The sequence below is a fragment of the Eschrichtius robustus genome, chromosome 5 (assembly GCF_028021215.1).
Source record: "Eschrichtius robustus isolate mEscRob2 chromosome 5, mEscRob2.pri, whole genome shotgun sequence".
NCBI classification, from domain to species: domain Eukaryota; kingdom Metazoa; phylum Chordata; class Mammalia; order Artiodactyla; family Eschrichtiidae; genus Eschrichtius; species Eschrichtius robustus.
This window is the reverse complement of record NC_090828.1, coordinates 61,204,598-61,224,669: the sequence shown is the minus strand read 5'-3', so window position 1 is coordinate 61,224,669 and position 20,072 is coordinate 61,204,598. Positions and strand designations below refer to the sequence as shown.

The window sequence follows — 20,072 nt, the reverse complement described above, 5'->3', positions numbered from 1 at the left end:
GCACCTAGCACAATTTCTGGCCTATGACAGATATTCAGTATATGCTGTGTTCTTTTGGGAAAGTGTTACTATTCTGTAATTTGAAATGTTCATATTTTTCTTTTGTTTGGTTTATTAGCAACATGCCAGACGGGTTTATGAAATTCTTCGACTACTGGTAACTGACATGAGTGATGCTGAACAATACAGAAGCTATAGACTGGATATTAAAAGAAGACTAATTAGCCCATATAAGGTAGGACTTTCAAGAGTCTTAAACATTATATTCTTGTCACTGTTTAAAATAAAGAAGAAAATCTAGCAAATGCCAGTGTATGGGAGAGTCCAAATCGTTTTGCTAAATTAACTTTTACAAAAGTGAAAATATTCTTCCAGTTAGTTATAAGAATTCTCCCTGTCATAATTTTCCAATGTAAGCTATAAATCTGTTTCCATTCACTTAAAAACTAATCCCAAGGATAGTCTACTCATGGTTATTTTTTTCTTTCATTTGTATGCATCTTTTTAAAAACTGAATGCCCAGAGTCTTCCCTAACAAAGTTATCTTGTTAGTTTTTTCTAATTGTCTTCCCATTTGTCATATATATTCTGTTTACCTTTGCTCCTTTCTTCCTAAATATGGCCTTGGTTGCCATTTGTAACCTCTATACTTGACCATAGCTGAAATTGCAGCTTAGTGTTGTTTACCTCTTTTTCTGTTGTTGTTGTTATTCTTGCTCCATTCCCCCCGCTTTGTTTCATCTCCTTTATTTTCCTCTAGCTCAAAAATCTCCCCTCCTAGATCAGGTCTGGCCTCATCATCATTTGGCCATTATTAAGGTAGATATTGTCCACGCCAGCTCGTGTGGAGGAGGATTTGCTGTGATTCTTGTAGCTGGGCAGTAATCTGACTGGAGAGAATATTCATTTATTTATTCAACAACTAATTATTGAGCACCTGACATGTGGTTGCTGCATTTGAATACACTATACCTAGAGGCTTATACAGCACAATAGCTGGGAACATAAATGACAAATTCGAATCTGTCTTAAGATTGAAGGAGAAAGTCAATTAATAATGAGTACTTAATATATCAAGTACACATAGTTCTGATTTTTCTTTGTTTTAATATTTATTTATTTATTTATTTATTTTATTTGGCTGTGCTGGGTCTTAGTTGTGGTGTGTGGGATCTAGTTCCCTGACCAGGGATCGAACCCAAGCCCCCTGCATTGGGAGCGCAGAGTCTTAGCCACTGGACCACCAGGGAAGTCCCTGATGTTTCTAAATTAATCCAAGTTTTATTTATCATAGATTCTGCTTTATAGAGCAGTCTTTTGAATGTTGATGGTATATAGGTCGTACTACTCGTTGAATCCCAGCTCTTTTCCTTTATCACATCTTGTTTGCAGTGCAGCCGTATTTCCTAATTTGTTATTGTAATTCTAAACATATCACATTCTGTATATAAAAATAATTATTTGCTTATGACTATACATCCTTGTATCTCGAATTCATATATATGTTTTTTTCTTCATAGTGCCATTTTATTAAGCAATTTAATGGATTGATTTTCTATCTCATGAACTACCATCTGCATATAACAGGTTGTAATAAATTATAATGGTCTCTGTTCCCAAAAATTGTCCGAAGTAACATTTTATTCTTTTATCAATCCTTATGTTTATCAATTTAGAAACATCAGAAAATTGGTAGAAATGGTACTTTCCAAAGATTTTGATCTTTAATATTAATTTGTTAGCTAGAAAATTTCTTTATGATGAAATTAGGCATGTAGAACAATATAATTAGGTGTTATCATGACAACATTTAAGAGTATTAAAACTGTTTTAGTAAAGTAAAATAATTTATTGAATTATGCATTTCAGATACTTGTGATATTTTATATAGGCAGATGTAGCAAATGAGAGAGGATGAATTCTAAGTATATACAGTAGTCATGAAGTTATGCCAAACAATGGGAATTTCTGTAGTTCATAAAAGCAAGTATTGTCTACTCTTAAAGAATGATGATTTTTTTATATTAAGTATCCTCACCTGTCCAGCAAGTTCACCTTATCTAAAAGACAACCAAAGACTGGTTATTAAACTCTTTAAATTCTTAACAGCCAAAATGGGTATCACCATCCTTGCACTAAAGCTCATACACAAATTATAAATTCTTCAGATACTTGCTCAAACCCTAGTTATAGTATGTACATTTTAATGAGTTTAGTTATCCAGTATTCTTTCTCATTGAGAAAACCAAGAAATCTTGAGGGTCCTCTCCCCTGCTTCGGGTTGATAACCACAATGTGGTTGAAAACGTACCACAAACTTAGTAAAAGCCTAGAAATAGTTGAATGCCCTATAGGCATGGGAGGAGTTATAAGATTTCTTTGTTGAATGTACGTAAGTGATTTTCTCCAATATGTCATTCCAAGTTGATACTCATATACTTGGTTGTGCTATCACAGCATTCGCAAATGCAAAATTATATTTAAGAATAAAGTAAAATTGCTTAATATTGAGTGTGGTTTCAAATTTTTTTAGGTCTTAAAGTGTATGCCAAATGGGGAAAGTTTGGAGTTTAGAATTTACATTTTTACTTCAACATATTTTATGAAAAGAAATTCTAATTTAGATTGTCATAAGTTATTACTGAGGTATGAAATTATTTATTGATAGCAAAGTCCACCAATTCTGTGCTGCCTTTATTTGAGGGCTCAAATTTCCGTATCAGCTTAATCACACTGTTCCACTAAGAAATTTTTTGGGTAGCTATTAGAAGTAGTTGTACCTTACTTTAAAAGTTCTCTGAACACTGATAATTCATTTGTATCAGTGCCAAGAAGGGATAAAAATAACCTATATTAACTAGAATCATTTTTTAAAAGCACAAAAAGAAACTCTGTAGTACAGAAGTAATTTTCAGGTGTTCAAAAAATAAATTTGAACAATTTGGCTAAAAAAAGAAAAGTTGGTGCAGCTGCTTGGTTTTAGCATTAAAGTTTTTATATTGTTGCATGGGCATATTTTAATTCATAATTGGTTTACAAGTATAAAATTTAGAATCATTATTATAATATCATTGGATTTGGAATCAGAAAACTCCATCTTGAGGTCTAGTTCTACCTTTTACTAATTGTGTGAGTGTCCACAGCTTATTAACGTCTGGGTATTAGGCTCCTCTAAAATGGAAATGCCTCCATAGTGAGGAACTGAAGAGAAAGAAATACAATGCATTGTACATGTTTTTAAAGATAATCTTTTGAGAAGTCTTAGGACTCGTCAATGCCTCCACACCATTATTATTTTTAAATTCTTACAAAAGAACCTTATCTCTTTAGTTCACAAAAGAGACTAGTTCTGCAGATAGAAATTAAGGAACCCTTAGAGGTGGTGGCATTTTTGAGATTATATTTGTAAACCCTCTTGGAACCTGTGAAAACTAGGCAAGAAGAAAGAATTATTTTCTGGACCTTTAACACATTACATGTGTTAAAGCCAAATGTTAACATAAATAAATTGACACTAATACCGTCTTTAATTAATTTGTCTGCATTAATTAAAATTATCAACAGCCCTAATCTATGAAGGAATTAACTTTTTGTTTTTGGAGGGTGAGAATTATTCTGAGCCTACAGGAGGTCTATTTCAATCTTAAGGAGTTCTGTCTTTCAGTATTTAATTTGTACTCCCAATGTATGTCACTTTGCTGGATAGAGGTGTTCCCCAAATCAGTTTTTTGTTTGTTTCTTTTGGGGGTTTTTTTGGCTGTGTTGGGTCTTCGTTGCTGCGCATGGGCTTTCTCTAGTTGCGGCGAGCGGGGGCTACTCGTCATTGTGGTGTGTGGGCTTCTCATTGCAGTGGCTTCTCTTGTTATGGAGCACGGGCTCTAGGCGCTTGGGCTTCGGTAGTTGCAGCATGTCGGCTCAGTAGTTGTGGCACACGGGCCCTAGAGCGCAGGCTCAGTAGTTGCGGCGCACGGGTTTAGTTGCTCCGCGGCATGTGGGATCCTCCCGGACCAGGGATCGAACCTGCATCTCCTGCATTGTCAGGCGGACTCCTAACCACTGCGCCACCAGGGAAGTCCCAGTTTATTTTTTTAAGGTTTTTTTTTTTAAAACACATTATTTAAAAGATTAATTTGTAATATTTCATACATATACAAAGTGTTGTGTATATATAGTTTCAGGAATATTAAAATTATTTTAATATTCCTGAAGAATAAACAAGTTATTTTAAAAATTGAACCACAGTTTACATGCTCATGAGGCGCTTCTATATAATAGTTTCACATTTTTCCATAAAGCTAGTACATGTATCTTTTATTCCGAGGTACTTCGAACTCTTAAATTTAATTCAGAGATGTACTGCCATGCCCATAAAAATTATAATAGAGATTAATTCTGACATCCATCTGAAAAAAACTGACAATGAAGAAGTTGAAGGTGGCAAGGAAGGGGGAGATAAATTGGGGAAGTAAGCACTCTTAAGAGATTTAAAAACAAGATAATTTAAAACAGTATGTTACTGGTACATGATCCATTCTATAGGTTATTTGGAACAGAATTGATTGATAGTCAAGAAATATTTAAGAATTAATATGGTTCTATTGTATATAAGAATTTAATATGATTGGAGGCATATTCAAGCAGTATGGTTAGATTATTTTATAAATGTTATAACTGATTAGCAGTTTAGAAAAATAGCTTTTATTCCTACCACATACCACAATAATTTTTGGATGCATGACCCTTTAGTTCCTGAGCTGTTTCCTTAACTTAGATGCTCTTATATAGGGCAGTTGTGCCTCTTGGCAGAAAAAATAACTTTTACAGCAGAAACAAAGCATTTATCATCCACATGATTGAAGAGTAAGAAATATACTGTCCTTCCAGGCCTTGGGAGCAATAAATTTGAATTTTCATCACTTCTCTAGAATATTCAAAGTGTGGTTAGAAGATCAGCAACACTGGGAATTCCCTGGCAATCCAGTGGTTAAGACTCTGCGCTTCCACTGCAGGGGGCACCGGTTCTATCCCTGGTTGGGGAACTAAGATCCCCCAAGCCGTGCTAGAGGGGGCAGTGTCGGGGTTGGGGGGGGAGATCAGCAACATTAACATCACCTGGGAACTTGTTAGAACTGCAGAATCTCACCCCACCCCAGACCTGCTGAATCAGAATCTGCATTTTAACAAGGTTCCCAGGTGATCTTTGTGCACATTTAAGTTTGAGAAGCGCTGTATATGTCTATATTCCGGAATTATTAGGGTTTCCTTTAAGGGGACATTTATTAGTTTTTAGGATGGATTTAAGATATCGTTTTTAGGATTTTGTGTGTTTTTTTTTTTTTAAATGTCTTTGGAAGTCAGTTAGATATAGGGACTCAGAATACAGACTTCCAAGCAGATCATTAGGAGCTGAATCCTGGCTTCTCAGCTTACTACCTCTGTAAGTTATTTAACTCCTGCATCTTTTTTTTTCTTTATCAATTGAAGAAAATTATAGTGCCTATCTTATAGAGTTGTTAGGATTACATGAGTTAATATATGTGATTCCTGATCTCTATGTAGAGTTAGCTCTTCGTTATATGCTTTAATAAAAGAGGATTGATATAATCTAGAACAGTTTCAAAATGTATGAAGGTTTCGTATATTACAGTGTTTTATATAATGCAGTGTTGCCACCCACCCAGGAATCTTGGAGTCCTTCTTCATTCTTCTTTCCCCACATCACCCAGTGTTTTCTTCCCTAAATCTGTTCTGTTCCTTCCATCTCTGCTGCTACTGACTTGGTCTAGACTTTCATCATCTCTTACTTGAAGCGCTGCAGGAGCTGCTGACCTGGCACCCCAGTCCTGTCCTCAGCATTACTAACAGTATTGTTCTGATACAGTGTCCTGTTTAAAAGTTGTTACCAGCCCCTCAGTGTGGTGCAAACTCCTCAGCATGGTGGTTTCCTTCTCAGTAAAATGGAGAGGGTTTAATAAGATAATGTATGTCTGTACAGTAGAGACTCAATAAATGCTAGTTAATATTGTTTTTTAAAATGTGACAGTTTTGGGCTCATCTTTCTGAAACTCTTCCAACAGTTTATGTTGAAATTAACATGTGGTCCATAAATACATCTCTGGGTAAGGGAACTCAAAAATGAGCCTAGTGGCACAAGCCAGTTTGGAATGAAAATTAATGTAATTAATGATTAAATAGCGAGATGAAACAATAGCACTTAATCTCAGTTGTCTTTCTTCAGTTAATATATTTTTTTTTATTAAAGAAGTATTTGAGTGTCTATACTGGCCAGTTCTTTATTATGCTTTGGAGAGGGGGCTGTTAGTCACACATCTGTATTTTCCATTAATTGACACAAATTACATGTCTTCTGGAACCTTCCTTTTAGAGAGTTTATAATTCACGGTTAACATTATGTTTAGGCTTCCTTAAGAAAAAACTGTATGGGACAAATTCGGGCATATTTCTACTACTATTATTTTTAACATTGGAGACTTATATTTCTTTATATTAGAATTTTATTAGCTTTCTTAGTCTAACCAATAATTGTGTTCGTTGCTTAGAAAAAACAGAGAGATCTTGCTAAAATGAGAAAATGTCTCAGACCAGAAGAACTGACAAACCAGATGAACCAAATAGAAATAAGCATGCAACATGAACAGCTGGAAGAAAGCTTTCAGGAACTTGTGGAAGATTATCGACGTGTTATTGAACGCCTTGCTCAAGAGTAGAGGTTATACTTCTCTGTACAGGAAGTTTGAAAATTTCTGTACATGTGTTGTGAAAAATCAGATGATGACTTTAATTTTAAAATCTTGTAACATTTTACTTACATTAAAAGTTATCTTTAGTTAAATATTTTCTTTTGGAGAGATTGTATATTTTAAAATACTGTTTAGAGTCTATGAGCATATATTACATTAAAAAAAGATACAGCTTCCGAAATACCACTGCACTTGCTTCCCTTCTTAAACAGTGTAATAAATGCTTAGTTGTGATACGTTAATGTGTACTGATATGATTCTTAAATACTTATGATAAACTTCTTCAGTCTTGTTAAAAAATGTTAGGTTTTAAGCTTTTACTATCATTCCTCCCACACTTTGCTTCTAAGATTTTACATCTGGCACCTTTAAAACACATTTCTTGGGGCTTCCCTAGTGGCGCAGTGGTTGAGAATCTGCCTGCCAATGCAGGGGACACGGGTTCGAGCCCTGGTCTGGGAAGATCCCACATGCCGCGGAGCAACTGGGCCCGTGAGCCACAACTATTGAGCCTGCGCGTCTGGAGCCTGTGCTCCACAACAAGAGAGGCTGCGATAGTGAGAGGCCCGCGCACCGCGATGAAGAGTGGGCCCCGCTTGCCGCAACTAGAGAAAGCCCTTGCACAGAAACGAAGACCCAACACAGCCAAAAATAAAATAAATAAATAATTAATTAATTTTTTAAAAAAAACACATTTATTTAAGGTCTTCCTAGTAATCTTGGTCTCACTATGTGAGTTTTCTAAGTAGGAAATGTTCCTAGTATGGAGTTGTTTTAAATAAACTATTAACCACTTGTTGGGAGCAGTGCGGGTAATATAAGGGAAACTAAATACAGCCTAAAACCTAAATGTTTGACATCAAATATTAATTGAAGATAATTTGGAGGTTACCATAAACATTTTATAAATAATAATATAAGATAGAAATCAGTTCATAAATCCAGTTTACACACCATTGTTGAAATATATCTTGTGTAAAATGAGGTATATATCTGTTGTGATTTGATATAAGGTTACCAAGATGTTGAAGTCCAACAAGGAAAAAAACAAAGTCATGATAAATTGCTTAATATAGTCTTTATTTTATTGAAGTAGAGCTAAATAAGTTGCTTGATACAGTCATTAAAAGTAAAAGCTTGATTTTTTAATGTGTGCCAGTAAGCCACATATTGTATAACATCAAAAATGAGATGTAAGTTGAACTTTACTTTTAAAATCTGATGTGTTCAATGCTCAAGGCAAAATCCCAACTTGGACAAGCACTGTCTTATCCTTAGATCAGCTTTCCATCAGTAAAATCTGTCAAACATAGGAGAAGGAAAGTAACTAGTACCCTCTGGACACAAAATAGCTGTGGCCAGCAGCATACCAATGGCACTAAACCATCCCCTTAAAATGAGAGTGTTGCAAACGTTTCAGGCAATCTCATCTCAGAAGCTTACATATAGATTAAATTTGTTGATTTCTGAAAGTATATGCATGTACATAACTTGTACAGATAGAATGAACCAGTTCAAAGTCCTTCTGAAACTATATGAAAACAGTTTGTTTTCCATCTAAATTAGCAGATTTAAAATTTTTTTATTGAAAAGTCACAATCGATACCTAAAAATGAGCTCGGAGGAAGAAAATCAGTACGATCTAAATAAATTATCTTTCAACATCCTTTTTTATATAGAAACCAGAAAAAGCCAGTGTGATACCGATTTCTGTACATTGTTTTTAAACAGTGTTCTATGTTCCATGGTTAAAGATCTCGTTTAGCATTAACCTTTCGGACTTGAAAGGCTGTACCTTCATTGTGAGTTAGAAGAGTATGTCTGTTAGATCTGCACCTTGTGCAGGCTAATTAAATACCAGCATAGATGTACAGGACCGTGTGTGAAACCTAACACAGCCACCTTCTAGGTCTTAGCAGTCACTTTTCACCCTGTGGTAGTAGCCTTCCTCCGCTTTATCACCCACATACACGTTGACTGTATTTACTTGCTGCCTTTACCTTTTTCCCTTCCCCCGTCCACTACTCTTATTTTTTTCCCCGATCTTCTCCAAGTTTCATTTTCTCTACGTGTAATATCATGTTTCCTTTCTAAGCATCAGTGTTTTTCATCTGTAAAATGAGGTTGTACTAGAATTATCTCAAGGCTCCCTCCCTGTTCTAAGACCTGTGCTTAATCCTTTTTACATCTTTTCTCATCACTCTTAAGCTTTTCTACTCAGATGTGGGTGTAGGTGTAGTATATGTCTAAAAGTATTTTTATAAATCACACAAAATTCAGTTTATACGTTAGTGTATGTGTGAGAGGAAAAAAAAAAAACCCACTATATGTCCCTGTCTCCAAATTGCAGGGGCCTCAGCTTGCTGTACCAGAGTCTTGTCTATTCTGAAGATTCATCTGATCTGTTTTCTTGCCTACTAAAGGAAAGATCACAGCAAAGCCTCCAGTGCCGTATCAGAGAATTATTAGAATCACAGACCTCAGAGGTCAAAGTGATTTACTTCCTCAAATTTATTCTTAAGTTCTTTTTATTAGAATTGAAAAGCCAGTTCAAGAATATTAAATACTGATTAAATAATAAAGTACCCATAGTTCTTCCTTCTAAATGAAATTATTTTATATTTATATATTATCTCTATATACATTGAACATAGTAGCGTTTTCTTTTTAACAAACATTTCTAGTGTTCAAAATGGTTCTTATAGACGTACAATATTTCATGTTGATGTGCCCATATTAAACCATTTGCCTAGGTTTTTTTCTTTTATTATTACAAAATTCAAATGAATTAGTGTCTTCGTGTATATATATTTTTGTATTTGTTAAGTATTCCTCAAGATAAATTCCTGGGAAATGCAGTTACTGAGTCAAAACGTAGGAATATCTCTATGGCTCAGTTATATAAACATGCCATATTTTCCAGAATGCTTTGTAAATTACTAACAGATATTAATGTGTATACTGGTTTTAACAGAATTCAGTGGTACGGGATGTTGATTTTGTTCTTGCCTCAATAGGTATAAAGCCTCAAATTTATATTCCTTTTGCTTAATGGGAAGGCTGAATATTTTTCCATGTTTTTGTGAAATTTTTTCCCTGATAAGAATTATCCACTTGATTTTTTTCTCTCTTAGAATTACTTATTCAGTCTCCCAAACAGAATCTGTCACTCCCTCTCCTTTCTACTTCTTATTGCACTCCTGTAGTGACTTGGAAGCCATAGACAAAACACTCTTACATTTATTTATTAAGCTCCTTTGAAATACCTTAGCATATCAACAAAATATTTCAAAATGTTATAAGGTATATTTTAAAACAGGAATTTCATAAGTTGATTTAGCTTGGACACAATTGTAGTTATTAATCCAACCTTTCCATTTGATTTTTTAAATTTGTCTTTTAGGATCTACACTCTCATTTTATAGATGGACAATAGATCCAGAGGTTCACTTGCTTAAGGTCACACTGTGAATTAGTGGCAAAGCTAGGACTATATACCCTAGGCTCCTGGCTTCCACTCCTCCACCTCATCTTCCATCAAGTAGGCCAACCAAGTCTTAAGCATGCCAGGAGGGGCTTTTCTTTCATCACCATCTGGGAAATACCTCACTTGCATGTTTGCCCTAGTCACTAGACAAATACCCCAACTGCCCTCTTATTTTTATAACCTATAGGAAGAAGTATTAGGAAAAAGGATGTTTATTTGTAATGACAAATTATTGGTGCCTCATTTGAAGTATGGCTTGAAGTTCCTCGTTTCCTCTCAACATTTTCAATTTTTCAACATCTACAACTTCTCTGTGTTTCCATATGCCTTTACATCTTTATTGTAATACATATTTCGTTCTCCTTGTATTATGCATTGCAGTGGTGTTACACAGTGCATTAATTCATTGACTTAGGCAGAGCTGTCTATATATATAAAAAGTAGTATGTGGGCTTCCCTGGTGGTGCAGTGGTTGGGAGTCTGCCTGCCGATGCAGGGGACACGGGTTCGAGCCCTGGTCTGGGAGGATCCCACATGCCGCGGAGTGACTGGGCCCGTGAGCCACAATTGCTGAGCCTGCCCGTCTGAAGCCTGTGCTCCGCAACAAGAGAGGCCGCGATAGTGAGAGGCCCGCGCACCGCGATGAAGAGTGGCCCCCACTTGCCGCAACTAGAGAAAGCCCTTGCACAGAAACGAAGACCCAACACAGCCATAAATAAATAAATAAATTTTTAAAAAGTAATATGCATACAGTACAAAAATGCAAAAGGGCATACTGTGAAAAGTTCCTTGCCCCAGTCCTCTAGAAACAACCACTATTTCTGAGAGCTTGCATATCTTTCAGAGATACATGCATAAATGAGCATATATATCTTTTATGTATCATATGGTAACCTCCTACAGATATTGTTCTCTAACTTGCTTTTTAAACTTAATGATATCTTGGTTTTGGGGGTTTTTGTTTTTTTCTTCTTTTTTGGCTGTGCCATACGGCTTGGGGGATCTTAGTTCCCTGACCAGGGATTGAACCTGGGCCCTCTGCAGTGGAAGCTCAGAGTCCTAACCACTAGACCGCCACGGAATTCCCTAAACTTAATGATATCTTGGAGATCATTAGAGCTATGGCTGCATGGTATCCATTGTATGGATATACCATAAGTTACTCTACCAGTCCCCTATTATTTAGGTTGTGTCAGTATCTTCCGTTACAAACAGTGCTGCAATGCATGCATGTTCTTGTACATGTGCTGTGCATACATGTGCAAGTATACTTACAGATTAAAGTCTAGAAATCATGGACTTTAGTCTGACCTCATTCTTAAAGTGACCATACTGCTGTTCACAACAGTTAAAATTATTAACACCAACTAAGGTTACAGAAGCATAATACTGTATCAATCTGGAATCAGCTATGCAAACAAGAGCATATTGGACTTCTCCAACCATCCTCCTAAACTACTAGAAACATGAAGTACCTTAAAGGCACGATGATAATACTTAGGCATATGCACATGACTTTCTTTTTGTTTATTCCTTTAGTCTTGCTTAGCTCTTCTCAAACCTTATCATGCAGAAGAATTGCTCTACAGCAGGGTTTCTCAACCTCAGCACTATTGGCATTTTGGGCCAGATCACTCTTTGTTTTGCCAGGCTGACCTGTGTATTGGTTGGTTAATAGCACCCCTGGCTTCTACGCACTGGGTGCCGGCAGTACTATCCCCACCTCCAGCTGTAACAACCAAACATGTCTCCGGACATCGCCACATGTCCTCCGGGGGACAAAATCACCCTTGGTTAAGAACCACTGCTATATGGGATTGAAGATTCACCCACATTAAGCACTGACTGTTTTTTATTATGTAACATGGACATAGTACAAAATTCAAAATGAGTATTTGATAAGAAGTAAACTGCCCTCCCTTCCACGCAGTCACCTAAGTCACTTATCCAGAGGCAATTACTTTTCCCAGTTTCTCTTTTGTCCCTCAGAGTTAATTATCAGTTTGCAGACAGCCATCATTTTTTGTTTTAACACAAATGTTGATATACTACATGCAGTACTTGGAATCTTTTCCAGTTAAATTTAACTCATATCTTTATTAGTGCATATCAGAACACTTCAATTCTAAACACCTTGATTCTAAACAGCTGTTGGATATTTATTCCATAGTTTGGTTTCAATGTGTTTAACCCAATCCTATATTGATGGACATTTAAGACAGTTTCCTATCTTCTGCTCTTACAAGCAGTGCTGCAGTGAACGTTCTTGTGTACACCTCATTCTGTGCATGTGGTGGGGGTATGTATGCAAGATAGTGATGGAATCGCTGAGTGAAAAGGCATGAGCATTTTTGGGGGCTTCCCTGGTGGCGCAGTGGTTAAGAATCGGCCTGCCAATGCACGGGACATGGGTTCGAGCCCTGGTCCAGGAAGATCCCACATGCCGCAGAGCAACTAAGCCCGTGTGCCACAACTACTGAGCCTGCGCTCTACAGCCTGCATGCCAGAACTACTGAAGCCCACGTGCTGCAACTACTGGAGCTCATGCTCTGCAACAAGAGAAGCCACTGCAATGAGAAGCCCGTGCACTGCAAGGAAAGCCCCTGCTCACCGCAACTAGAGAAAGCCCATGCACAGCAATGAAGACCCAATGTAGCCAAAAATTAATTAATTAATTAATTAATTTAAAAGGCATGGACATTTTACATTTTGGTACATTTTGCACACATTTGAGACAATAGAGAAATTTGAATATGGACTCTGTATTAGATGATACGGAATTTTGTTAATTTTCATCGTTGTGATAATGGTACTGTGATTGTGTAGGAGAATGTCTTTATTCCTAGAAGTCACATGCTAAACTATTTAGGAACAGAGTCATGACATCTGCAACTGACATTCAAATGGTCCAGGAAAAAAGTATGTTTGTGTAAATGGCACACACATACATACACAGACATATGTACATAAACAGAAATGAAGCAAATATGACAAAAGTTTTAAATTAGTGAATCTAGGTGGGAGGGATATACAGGTGTTCACTATGTGATTCTTTCAACCTTTATGCTTTTATGTTTTCAAAATAAGACTTGGGAAAGATATTGCATATGTGAAATAAAAACAATACTATGAAAAAGGAACAATCAGTGAATAAGAAAGAGTTCTTAGAAATTTAAAATGATTGTTATAATTCAAGCAGCAGAAACTTGGGGTATAAAGTTGAAGAAATTCCCCAGAACATCAAAAAAGAGAAAATATGAGAGAAAAGAGAAATCAATGTGGGAAATCTGATAGCTGGCTTATTTTCAGACAGGAAAAGCAAACAGAAGGACATTATCAAAGAAAGGGAGGACAATTCCTCAGAGTTGCAGACATGAATCTTCAAATGAGAAGAGTTCACTGAAGGTGGAGCAGGAATAAATCATCACTAACATTTATGGAGCACTTACTATCTGCTAAGCACTTGTAACAGTCATCTCAGTTCGCACAACAACCCTCAGAGGCACACGTGCTATCCTCCTCGAGTGAGGTCGAGGGAGATTATTTCGCCCAACGTCACACAGCTAGTAGGTGGCAGAGATAGGATTTTAGCCCAGGCAGTATAATTCACTTGCGTTTTTAACCACTATGCCACTTATCTAAAAGGATCCACGTGTAGACTACATTATTATTATTATTTTTTAAATGAATAGCCCAGTTTGCTTTTTTTTTTTTAAAGAAATTCACGTCCTTTTATTTATTTATTTATTTATTTATGACTGTGTTGAGTCTTCGTTTCTGTGCGAGGGCTTTCTCCAGTTGCGGCGAGCGGGGGCCACTCTTCATCGCGGTGCGCGGGCCTCTCACCATCGCGGCCTCTCTTGTTGCGGAGCACAGGCTCCAGACGCGCAGGCTCAGTAATTGTGGCTCACGGGCCCAGTTGCTCCGTGGCATGTGGGATCTTCCCAGACCAGGGCTCGAACCCGTGTCCCCTGCATTGGCAGGCAGATTCTCAACCACTGCGCCACCAGGGAAGCCCTAGACTACATTATTAAATTTCAAAACACTGAGCATAAAATAAAAGTGCTAAAAGCTTTCAGAGGGGGAAACTTGGTAGAGGAAGGGGAATTTAAACAGCACCAGACTCCTTATCAACCATACTTCACGCTAAAAGACAATGGAACAATGACTTCAGAGTTCTGATGGAAAATGATTTTGAATCAAGAATCCTACACGCAAGTGTGAGAGAAAAGAAAGGTGGTTTTGGAAATCTATGAAATCAGAAAACTTACTTCACACACTTTCTGATGAAGTTACTAGTCGATCTATTTCAACGGCATGAAGGTGAAATCAGAGCATGTAAGATGTGGAGTACAGGAAATAGTAAAACTATTCTGATTCCAATAAAAAAAATCTGAGGATGGCAACTGAATAACATGTCCACAAAAGTAATTGGTCCAAATTAGAATAGGAAATTACAAAAAAAGTGTAAAGAAAGTCAGAGTCTAAATATAATAAACTATAATTGGCATGGCTTTGAGCAGTAACTAGAAACGAAAACAGTTCAAATTGGTTGAGTCGGGTCAAACGAGGAGACAGTAGGATGGGAGACTATTGCTTTTCGTTGTAAACCTTGTTATAATTGCATGTTTTTTAAAACCAAATATGTGTTACCTTGATATAAAATCTTGTTTATATAATATTGTTCAGCAACTGAAGCTCCATATAATTGTCAAATAAAATACAACTGTAAACTAAGGAAATTTTAAAAACAAGTTTATCTGAAGCAGGTAAGTGGCACCTTTAAACAGTGAGATTGTGCTCAGCCTGACTTCCACAAAGCAGAATTTGCCAAAAGAAAAGACAGTAAAGAGCTTTCTTTAAAAAAAAAAAAAAAAAAAGGGCTATACTCAGTTCTTTTCTTCGGAAAGTGATTCTCCAGGGAACCATAGTTTACCATATACTTTATTTGGCTACCAAAAGCAAACTGTCCCCATCTTTGACACACTGGCCCTACGAATCAACAGACACTAAATGTAAAACCAATGCTTTGAAATTTTTCATGTCATAATTTGGGGGGCTTTTCATTAACCCTGTGGAGAAATATGCAGTAAAAGTGTAATGCGGTCTCATGAACATCTGAAGAGCTTTTGTGTGTAAAATGCTACAAGAAATGCCTCATAAATGTCTTATAAAACAAAAAATTTTTAAGACCTCCGGTGTTACAATGTACACAGGCTGGAAGAGGGGCGAATCTTCTCTCCTACGACCTTTCCGGGCCTCACTAGCTTTACCTTAAAATTGGAAGGGGTAGGGTTCTAGTTGGATTAGGTGATCTTTAAAGCCCTTTCCAGTTCTTCAACTGTATTCTCCCTCTTCCAACTCCATAAAAGACCAGTTGGAAAACGTGCTTTGGTTAGACTCTCAGTTCACCTGGTCAGTTCTTTAGATCTTTAATGAATAATACTGGCAGGTGAATCTGTGCAGAAGTCTTGGGCTGCGCAGTGTGTTTGCCTAGCTCTCTGAATCCCCTTTGTGAAGGCTGTGGGGCCACCACAGTGAGGCTTGTTTGCTCTCTGCTCCTGGAGCAGCTGCCGCCTTTCTTCCTTTATCCTTTCTCCAGCAAAGGAAAACGCAGTGACGTCTGTGTGTGCCTCAGATGAGGAGAATGCTCTCCAGACAGGTTATTCTCGGGTTAAAGTGGATGGGGGAGCACAGAGGGGCTCAGCTCAATGGGAAGAGAGGTCGAGGCAGCATCTGCCCCCTTGTTTGTTTCAACAGCTTCCGTCTTGAATACAGAATCTGTTGAGTGAGAGGCGAGTAGAAGAAGTTAAGAAATGCAATTTAAGCAGTAGTGCATTTCTGCTTAGTTTGTCAGCCAGTTTGGGGAGTGGAGGTGGAGAGTGGGAGAGGGAAAAGGGACACACAGGCTAGTTTTCTTTTTCTATTATTAAATCCCTTGTTATTTCATAATCTCCACTTTGGAGATTCTTACTGCAGTGTAGTCTGCATAACTGTTCACTGACCAAGGAGTACTGCTTCATACTTCTAGGTAGGAAATGTCAAAATCACAAATATTTTCAACCTCTGATCTTAGTGGTCCAACTGCTTTCTATATGAACTGGTCTCACATAACCCTACAGGACACTGTTTACTCAAACACACTACAGTAAACACAGAACCATAAACCCAGCAGAAGGGTAAGCAAAGACAAAAAAATAGGAGAAGGTAACCAGGAATGTACCATCATTTCAGGAGGGAAAGGGAAAAAACAGTAAGAGGAGTAATCTTATAGAAGGGTGGAAACATTGGAAGAAGAGAAACAAGGGCAGAGTGAAGGCAAAAGGAAAAGAGAATGTACAGTAGACAGCAACAAAGACATAGGTAATACTATGCATTCCTGTCCTCTCACATGTGGTTTGCCTAGTCTGTCTTTTATTCTATATAGATGTGTGACTAGTCACAGTAAAACAGGTAACTTCCCTTAGAAAGTTCAACAAATGGTATATGCACAGAAAGGACTCTGGATGAATACATATCAACGTATTAACAGTGATCACCTGGGAAGAGCTTTTCTGGGGAACTTCTACTTTCTATATTTTACACTTCCGTATTTTTAAAATGTTTTTAAAGAGCACATATTACATACATGTGTAAACAAAAAAGAAAAACCAAAACAGACTTAAAAAAATTCTAACAATGAGATCGAGAGCATTCTCCTTTCTCTTTTTTTACAAATGTGGATTAGAGATGGTAAAGGAAGCATTATTTCCCTTTCACCTTCATCTTTGCAGGAAGGACTTTAACAGGTGCAAGTTCCTGGGAATTTATATAATTAGAGTTCAGCATTTTTCTCAGTTCTTGGCAGCCAGGGATAGCCAAAATCTGTGACCCCTCACACCTGGTGTTGCTCCTAAGAGGCTTATAGTCTCAAGAGTACTTGGTCTTTCTTTATGGACAATTTTGTGAGCATGTTAGTCTCAGCTTTCCAATTGGCTTCCTAAGAACAAAAGTAGTATCACATCTCCTTGGAGCCTAGAGTAGGCACTTAAGTATTTATTGATTGGCTGATTGATCACTAAATTCTCTTGGAAACTTTTTGCCTTTCTTCCTTACTCTGCATGGAATTCTTCATTCTCCAGAAGTGTGTAAGCAGGTGCTACTTTTCCAGGGCTTACTAATTGAGAATGGATGATAGTCGATAACGGTACACGTTTTTATTTAGATTTCATGGGGCAAATACACCACTTCTGCTTTAACCCAGCTTCCATAGAGCCAGTGCCAAGAAATGAGGTCAGGGAAGCCCTGTCCCTCAAGATAAAACTCAACAGCCACTGTGGAAAATAGTGCGGAAGTTCCTCAAAAAATTAAAAATAGAACTACCATATGATCCAGCAATTCCATTCCTGGGTATATATCCGAAGAAAACAAAAACACTAATTTGAAAAGATACATGCACCCCAATGTTCATAGCAGCATTATTTACAATGGCCAAGAAACAACCTAAGTATCCAGCAACAGATGAATGGATAAGAAGATGTGGTATATGTACAACAGAATACTATCAGTCATAAAAAAGAATGAAAGTTTGCCATTTGCAACAACGTGGATTGACCTGGAGGGTATATTATATTTAGTGAAATAAGTCAAACAGAGAAAGACAAATACTGTATGTTATCACTTATATGTGGAATCTAAAAGATAAAACAAACTAGTGAGTATAACACAAAAGAAACAGACTCACAGATACAGAGAACAAACGAGTGGTTACCAGTGTGGAGAGGGAAGGGGAGAAGGGCAAGAGATAGGCGTAGGGGATTAAGAGGTACGAGCTACTATGCCTAAGGTAAATAAGCTAGAAGGATACATTGTACAACACAGGGAATACAGCCAATATACTATAATAACTATAAATGGAGTATAATCCATAAAAATTTTGAATCATTATGTTGTACACCTGCAATTAATATAATATTGTAAATCAACTATACCTCAATTAAAAAAAAAAAAGATAAAACTCAGATGCATCAGTGAGTGAGGTCTGGGACCACCCTCATCCTCTTCCTTATGGTCTTCCCATCTCTTCCCTCCCTTGGCCCCTGCCACCATTCCAGGTGGCCTGCTGCTCCAACAGTGTACAGGCTGTTATGCTGCAGCACTATTTCTGCCTACAAATCTCCCATAATATCTTTCAAGCCAAGAGGTTGGAGCGGCTTTAAATGAATGTGGGCCAGACTGTGCCTGAGAGCAACAACTCCCTTGGGACAAAGTTTGGTCTTACCCTACAGCTAAGTTAGCCCTATCTGATCCCATTCCACTCTGCTTAATCACAGTGACAGGCTGCACGGGAGGGTGCAGCATGCTACTTACTGAGCCCGCTTGGATTAGGCCTATAAATGGCTGGAGAGCCACAGAATCTTCAGAATTTCAACGTAGGAGGGGCTCAGGTAGGGCAATCTTGTTAGAAGGGGGTGGAACTTAAAGTTTCATTTGCCTAGGAATTACATGGTCTAGAAAACATCATTATACAAATCAAAAATGGGGGGTCAGGAGGGTCACACACGATGCCAGCCCCCCTCCCCTGCCTCCTGGCTTCCTCTTGACACCGCTAGAGACGAAGGAAGCAGGGCACAAACAGCACGGAGAGATCCTCTTGCACGTGACACTACTTTTCCTCAAGAAAACATGGAGCATTTACACATTTTCTCTAAGGGTCCCCCTAGGTTACCCAGTAACATCTCCATCATTATCTCAAGTGATTGGTATAGGAAACAACATTCTACCAGCAAGTTGGCTGAGAGTGCCCTAGAAACTTTCTGCCTGAACATAGAATCATTTGAAGCTGGACCTTAACTTTAGAGGGGTCCAGTCAGCTTAGACAGCTCCTTGTTATATGTGCAGATTATGTTTATGCAGGACTCCAAGTTCTTGGAAAGAACGTTCATTTGACTTTAAAAAAATGTAGAGTAGCCCCCGCTCACTGCAACTAGAGAAAGCCCGCACGCAGCAACAAAGGCCCAATGCAGCCAAAAATAAATAAATAAATAAATAAATAAAAATTTTTAAAAGCTTTAAAAAATGTAAATGAATAAAAGTATTTCCTCACACTAAAATCGAACACATTGGAGGGCAGGATGGGAAATATTCTTCTCAAGCCATAGAGTAAACTGCTAAGAAACGATCCTGATATTAAACCAAAAGGCTAATTTTTCTGATTCAGATGGCAAAACTGAGAAGCAAGCTCAGGAAGGGAGAATGAAGGCACCTGAAGCTAAATGACAGCCCTACTGAAGCTGTGCAGGCCCCAGGGCACCAGTTTCCCCCAGCAGGCCACAGAACCTGCTTTGTGCCTAGTAGGAAACACCACTTTATTTCAGTTAGTCTTATGTGTTCATATGTACCAAGCTTCTTCTATAGACATGTAAGCACCTTAGTCTTTATTTTATAGTCTATGTTTTTAAGTACCTTGCATTATAAGTAATCTTCATAAGTACTTTAAAATCTAGACTGTGTAACAAGTTACAGGATGATGTATTACAAAGCAAAATTTATTTTTAAAAGGATTTACTGGGACTTCCCTGGTGGCGCAGTGGTTAAGAATCCACCTGCCAACGCAGGGGACATGGGTTCGAGCCCTGGTCCGGGAAGATCCCACATGCCGCGGAGCAACTAAGCCTGTGCGCCGCAACTGCTGAGCCTGCGCTCTGGTGCCCTCGAGCCACAAGTGCTGAGCCCGCGTGCCACAACTGCTGGAGCCTGCGTGCCTGGAGCCCGTGCTCTGCAACAGGAGAGGCCGCCACAGTGAGAGGCCCGCGCACCACAACGAGGAGTGGCCCCTGCTCGCC

General features: G+C 37.9%; 1 protein-coding gene across 2 annotated transcripts in view; it reads left to right on the top strand.

The window, feature by feature from the left end:
• Positions 1–6,997, top strand: part of HAT1 (histone acetyltransferase 1) — a 47,555-nt gene extending 40,558 nt beyond the window's left edge. For both annotated transcript variants that reach the window (XM_068543916.1, XM_068543917.1), the window contains exons 10-11: positions 119–235; positions 6,561–6,997. In XM_068543916.1, coding sequence (XP_068400017.1) covers positions 119–235; positions 6,561–6,728 — 285 coding nt within the window. In that variant the 3' untranslated portion in view covers positions 6,729–6,997. The remainder of the gene's footprint in view (positions 1–118; positions 236–6,560) is intronic.
• The last annotated feature ends 13,075 nt before the right edge of the window (positions 6,998–20,072 follow it).